The sequence below is a fragment of the Halyomorpha halys genome, unplaced genomic scaffold, assembly GCF_000696795.3.
Source record: "Halyomorpha halys isolate HHAL.00 unplaced genomic scaffold, Hhal_1.1 Scaffold316.1, whole genome shotgun sequence".
Classification (NCBI taxonomy): domain Eukaryota; kingdom Metazoa; phylum Arthropoda; class Insecta; order Hemiptera; family Pentatomidae; genus Halyomorpha; species Halyomorpha halys.
In genome coordinates this window covers 548,857-555,390 of record NW_027107962.1, presented here as the reverse complement: position 1 = coordinate 555,390, position 6,534 = coordinate 548,857, and the positions used below count along the sequence as shown (strand labels likewise).

The following is a 6,534-nucleotide window of genomic DNA, read 5'->3' as shown; positions in this document are numbered from 1 at the left end:
TATATATTTTTTCATATATATCTTAGTTTTCTACTATTGATTTAGTTCCTCATATCTGAGCTTTTTTCTATATCAACATATATTTTGGTTCCTATTTTTTTTTTTCATAATTTCTATATGTAAAAGGAATTTATATCAGTAACCAATGCATATTGTTCAACGCTCATGTAATGTTTGATCACAAAAATAAGTTGGATTTTAAATTTCTTCCATATTATAAAGTATATATGAGAAATGAAACACGCTGTCGAAAAAAATGGGCCTCCAGCATTTAGTGTGAATTAAAATTTTGTACATCAACGGATTTTTAGGGCAGATTAAATAAATTTTTTAGAGGAATAATTTGGGTATCAATTCATAAGTGATTCCTGCTTAAAGGAAAAACGTAATTAATAAACAGTTTATCATTGCTAACGTGTAGCCATGTTTTACCATAGAGTGCCTCAGTTGAAAAAGATATTTCTTGTGGAATTACATTATTTATAGGAGCAATGAAATCATTTATTGATGATTATTAAAAATATATATGTATAAAAGGTTGTAACTTCCTAAAACCGCATACATTTTTTATTTGCTTCTAGTTAATCTTGGGAACGAAGTTGTAAATAGTTTATTTATAATCAATTCAGGTTATGAGAAATACTTGAGTGTTAGTGGGCGCAAAAGACTAAATAATATTTATTGGTTTAATATAGCTCGAGGTATTCACACCTTAAATTATGGCCTAAAGTTATGATTGTTTTCTTTTTAAATAGCATTAATTAACACCCTTTCGTTAGCTACAATAGGCAGACCTCTGTGCTTAACACGGAGCTTCAGGTATCATCTGATGCTGTAACAACAGCTGGACAAGAAGTCAGCTGTGTTTACAGTCTCGGTAAGCCTGATATGGACGCTGTGTTTGCCGTGCTAGTAGCCATTTTAGGATTTTAGATTTTTAAATATTTTAAATAGGTGGAATATTTTGTCTTTGTCTCGATTCAGCCACGCTAGTGTCCTAAATCAAAGTATCTTTGTGATGTATTGTTAAATCTTTCGTGCAGTTTTTAGAATACATATAACTTTCAATAGAACCTATTGATTTTCACTGCACTTTTCCTAGGCCCGCCTCTAGGAAGTATTAATTTATTTAATAACTCTGATTTTGTATTTAACCATGAACAAGGCCTCTGCTGAAGAAAAAGAGCTTATAGTAAAAGAATCATTGTTTAAATTTCTGATGCAGCACATACCTTGTGCTCAGATAAGGTAAATACATTTGAATAGAGTCTTAGATGGAAGATTTAATATTATAATTTTACAAATAAATAATGTCCCTAATTTTTCCTTCCAGTACTATTGATGAAATAGTACTGAGCTATGTTGTGAGTATTCTTGAAGAACTTGGTGATGAGAGTTCTGGGGATGTTGAGGATGCATTTGATGCAGAAGGATTTTGTGAAATGATGGCAGCTTACGTTCCTGAATTTAGTACTATTAGTTTGCCTAAAGTCTGTCAGTGGATGTTTGAGCTAGAAGCTACCCTAAGAAACCTCTGTGAAAACAGTATGTTATTCTAAATTGGTTTCTTATATTTCTTTTCAGTGAATGAGTTCTTATTTATTTGTTTGTACAGGTGAATCATACATTGAAAGGGATTTGTCAGAACTGTTAATTCCAATAAATATATCTAGGAATCATAATTCCTCTTCTGAATGTAGTACAACAGATAAAGGACCACATCGTAAGCACCAGCTTTCTGAAGCAAGTGATGGGAGTTGCAGCTCAGACAGTAGTGGGGAATATTATGCTCATGAAGTAAGTTAGTTAAAATTATATTATATAGAAGTTCTTATTAATTATTAGAAATTATATTATATAGAAGTTCAGTGTATTTTATAAATAAAACACAAGTGATATAGTTTATATGACCTGTTGGTGATATAAAAGATTTAGTGTAGTGGATTCATTGATTCATTTTCATCTTTTAGCTTATGATTTATTATTTATGCAACTGTCTACAATATTCCTACTGTAAACTCTAAATTGCTTTTATAATGGAAAGATAGTCTTGTATGTTCTTAGTTTAGTTTTTGTTTTTAATAAATGAGTTTATTTTTTTTTACAAATTATGCAGCCATGTAATTAGCATTACTCGGGGGCTCCATAGTTAATTATTGATACTTTACTCTTCAGTTTTAACTTCAAGATGTCACTCCTCAATGTTGAATATCAAAGGTTTAACTATATAAAAATTGTGGTTATGGAAGGTGGAGAAAAAAACATTAAACATCAGATTTGAAATAGAACAACTATATGTAGGAGTAGTTAGATATTGAGAAAACATTTTCCTATTAAATAATGTAGATTTTTTTTTAAGATAGTATAGGTATGGTTTTTAATTTATCTGAATCTCTCTCCCAAATTGTAATATAAAAATATTATAAGATTATTTGATCATGTAGAGGTTTCTACAACTGATTAGCATATTGGAATAATAAACCTTTAATATGTTATAGACTGATGTTAACATCTAGGTTATAAATGATGTTGTAACAGATTTAAATGATAAAACTTTGTATTAAATTCCTCTATTGTAAAGCACTATATTTGTTTTGAACTATTATTTATAGAATATGCCCTATCCATATAGGATATTACTACTGATTATGAGCAAATACAAGTGCTGCAAGAAATGTTTCCTGGACTGTGTGAAATGGAGGTGCGTCATTGTTTGACTATTGCTGGAGGTGATATAGCCACTGCTGCTCAGCTGGTTCTTCATCGTCAGGAAACAGGGCAAGCTTTGAATCAGTCTTCAATCATACAGGTTCATTTTTTTTTCCTCTTGTAGCTGGTTCATATTTTAAAATAATAAAATGAACATTCAATGAACTATCCTAATTCTTCATATGTTGACTATCGACTACAAGATAACTCATTTGTGTTTGTAAGCTGATCTTGTTAATAACTGGAAAATTAATAATAACCATTGGAATGCAACACTTATTTTATTACAGTATTTACACTAAGTGGATTACGGAGGTTATCAGGTACTCAGTGTTGCCACAGTTTCTCCCCCACTTATATTAAGACTTCATGAATTTTTGGACACCTTACATACTACACACCAATCACTGACTTCTCCCCCTTATACTTCATTTCATCACAAAATCCTTGTAGGGAGTAGGTGGCCGACATACTTGTTGAGGGTGTTGTTCTGGCTCAGGTAAATCACTAGCTTCCATATCTGGATCAGGTTCTGGGGGGATTATCGCATCTGGACTCTTGGACTCTCGATCTGGACTTCTCGGAGTACTCTTGAACCTTGGAGCTAGACTCCTTGGAGTTTAAAATGTTTTCTATACAGATAATAATGGAAATGAACTACACCGAAAATTATAGCAAGTACCTCTCGATCAAGCTGGCTATAGTTGGTCTCAGAAACTGTAAGTGACCTTGATGTGTCGGCTATTGGCCTTTCCATACCTTCTATTGTGTGGCTAAGGACAGCGGCAATCCCTGTTGGGCTTGCATGTGTCGTCAAAACAAGTGGCAATGCTGGGTTAAATGGAATAAGAACACGATTGCCTCAAAGTTCAGTATTGAGTTTCAAGAACACTGCCTCACAGTTTGGCATCCATAACCAACACTTATCTTTTCTCAACAAACACCGGAGAGGATACAAAATCATAGAAAAATCTGGCACCAACCATTCATTTACTCCGCATTTGTAATCCACACAAAGACATGAGATACAGGTATTGCTTCGAGAGTGTTGGTAGTGGTCAAATCAGTTTTCTTTCTCGATTCTCGAATTATAGTCGAAATGCAGACTTTTGCACAATGTCCAATTTTTTAACAAGACCTACATTTAAATTTTTCTTTATCCACTCTGCAGTCTTGTATTCTGTGATTGGTTCGCCCACATCTAATGCAAAGGTTGTCCATGCCTAGAGCTTAATAGTCGGGATAATAAAATGCATTCCGCCAAATTTTGTTGCAGTTTTGAAACAAATTCTGAAATTTTTTCACTATCTCTTTGAAAAATATTTAGAAAATAGTTTTTTTGGAATAAGCATTTTTTTAAATGCATCAATGAGTTCATCGTGTGATAGACTCTACTGGTTTTTCTGGACCCAAAAATGTTGCCATTTTATTGTAATGCATAGATCCAATACTAACACATAGAAGCTGTGCAATCTGGGTTTTATCTTTAACACCTGTCATTGTATAATAATTCTCAAATCGTAAAATAGGTGGAATGCTCATAAAATTAACTGAACCCGTACCTGTTGCTATGGGAGGCTGAAGTTTTTGAAGCTATTTTATCAATCATTGATTTTTGTGATTCTTGAATTGCTGCCAGAAGTAATTTAAATTGCTCAGTATTCATTGTAAACAAAAATTGTAATTCTAAAAAAACTTAAGGAAGTCACTTGAAACTGAGATTTAAAAATTAATAAAAAAAACAAAAAACTTTCTGTTCACCTCGTCGCCAACTAAAATGATCTTGTTAATAACTGGAAAATTAACAATAACCATTAGAATGCATCACTTGTTTTATTACAATAACTGGATTAGGGAGATTATCAGGTATTCAGTTTTGCCACAGTTTGTACCTGTGACACTAATTGCGAGTTATCTTGCAGTTTTTTTTTACTCCTCATATTCAATTACAACAATTTATGAAGTGTGGATAACTCCTCAGGCAAAGAATGATCAGTTTCTTATTTTTTATGAAAAAGTCTTCTATCAAATTTTTATTGCTGTTTGTGTGAATAATAAATGGAGGATCCAAACTAACTGAGATTTTCACATGATGAATGAGGAACTTTAAAAACTAAAGACTGAGTTACAATATAATTGGTAATGAATTATGAGGTCCAAGAGTAAGGATGAGGTTGCCAATCATTTGAGAATTTTAACTACTTAAAAATTTATGTAAGTACATTTTTTAACTAAGCCAATATCTAATGTCTAACAATTTAAATGGTGACAAGTTGGTCTTATTTTGATAAAAAAACAAATTAAGTATACATGGTATATATTTAACTCATTTTATTGTATTTGCCCAATAAAAACAAAATATTCACAAATCACTTACATTTATAAGCAAAGTCTCAAAACAGTTTAGTACCATTCTGATACACTCAAATGGAATGGGTTAGATTTAGAATTTCATGGAACGTCAGCGAATCAGGTCCACAGCTTTTGCTTTTATATTTCAAGTTTAATATAAGTGATTTAAAGTGTTAGTAGTTTCAATTCTGACAGTGGTAAGTTGATGGATCTATGTTTCAGCGTGTTAAAAAAAAACCCTTGGGTAGTTTCTATATCTCTCAAGCAACAGGTATTGATAATTGTGGTTCCCACAAAACTATTAGTGAGTGCATTTATTAATATTGTGTGTGGCATTTATGTGGTTTTTGTTTTGTTTATAGCTTTAGGTAAAGCTCAGCAGTCGATTCTCCCCTCCTTAGCTCATTAAAGAGATGCGAAAACCTGTTTCTTGTCAAAAGATGTTGGTGGAACTAGGTCCATTCTTTTATCGATTATTCAGATTATTTTAAATTACCTTTATTATATTAGCATACTGTTTATCCATCAGTCAAATGATTATATTCTCTTTTTTTTGCCCATTGTTTATCAATTGATGATTTTATTAATCTATTCTGATCTTTAATTTTTATTAATGTTTGTTTCAGCATGGAGCTCAGCAAAAATCAGCTGTCGACGACAGGGAACTTAAATCACGAATTATTGCAAGATACAGTTTTGTTGATAAAGATGAGGATGCTAGGGAACATAGGCCTGTTGCCCCCAAAACAGTAAGTAGTATTAACCTTGGATTTTTTTTAATTTATCCAGATCTTATATCTTAAGTCCTTGTTTACTATTCTAAGTGTATATTTATTTTATATGTTAAACTATAGTTCATCCCCAAGCATATAGTTGTTACAAGTAGTCCCCTCCACATATTCATTGACTTGACAGTTGAAGGGACGTGATGGCCGTGCGGATTGGGGCATAAGTCCCAGTGAGCTTGGTCCGGAACGTTGTGGAATCGATTCCCACCTGAGGCAGTTAACATTTATTTTTTGGCAGGCCTGAAAAATGAATATTGACACTCCAACCTTGGTTAGTAGGCGGCGGCAACTCAGGTAGCCGCCAGAGGTAGGCAAAAAGGACCAGGAGGTCCACTTGCCAGACTTGTTCCCCCCACTAAATATCAAATACCTGACAGTTGAACTGTAAATGTGAAAATTTGTTGGAAACAATATCAATGAAAACAAAAATGTATAAATAAACTGGAACTTATAAATTAATTTTTATAACAACCTACATTATAAAAGTACTAACTAGTATTTGTGTATTTGTCTATTTTTTATTTTCACCCTCCCGTAACGTTTTCTTTATAAATAACACTTAGTCATTGCTGTAACGGCTTTTTTTAGTTCTAAGTTTGACCACTTTGCACTGCGACCATTAGGCGCTCAACTTTTCAGCAAGCAGGTTGGTTTTCATACTTCTTTTTTGTTTTCTTTCCCCTTT

General features: G+C 32.5%; 1 protein-coding gene across 2 annotated transcripts in view; it reads left to right on the top strand.

Moving 5' to 3' along the window:
• The first annotated feature begins 76 nt into the window (after positions 1-76).
• Positions 77-6,534, top strand: part of LOC106681192 (CUE domain-containing protein 2) — an 18,909-nt gene continuing 12,451 nt past the window's right edge. The window contains exons 1-5 of one of the 2 annotated variants that reach the window (XM_014421393.3): positions 77-1,248; positions 1,334-1,545; positions 1,616-1,797; positions 2,633-2,809; positions 5,688-5,810. In XM_014421393.3, coding sequence (XP_014276879.1) covers positions 1,157-1,248; positions 1,334-1,545; positions 1,616-1,797; positions 2,633-2,809; positions 5,688-5,810 — 786 coding nt within the window. In that variant the 5' untranslated portion in view covers positions 77-1,156. The remainder of the gene's footprint in view (positions 1,249-1,333; positions 1,546-1,615; positions 1,798-2,632; positions 2,810-5,687; positions 5,811-6,534) is intronic. The other variant, XM_014421392.3, reaches the window with a different exon arrangement.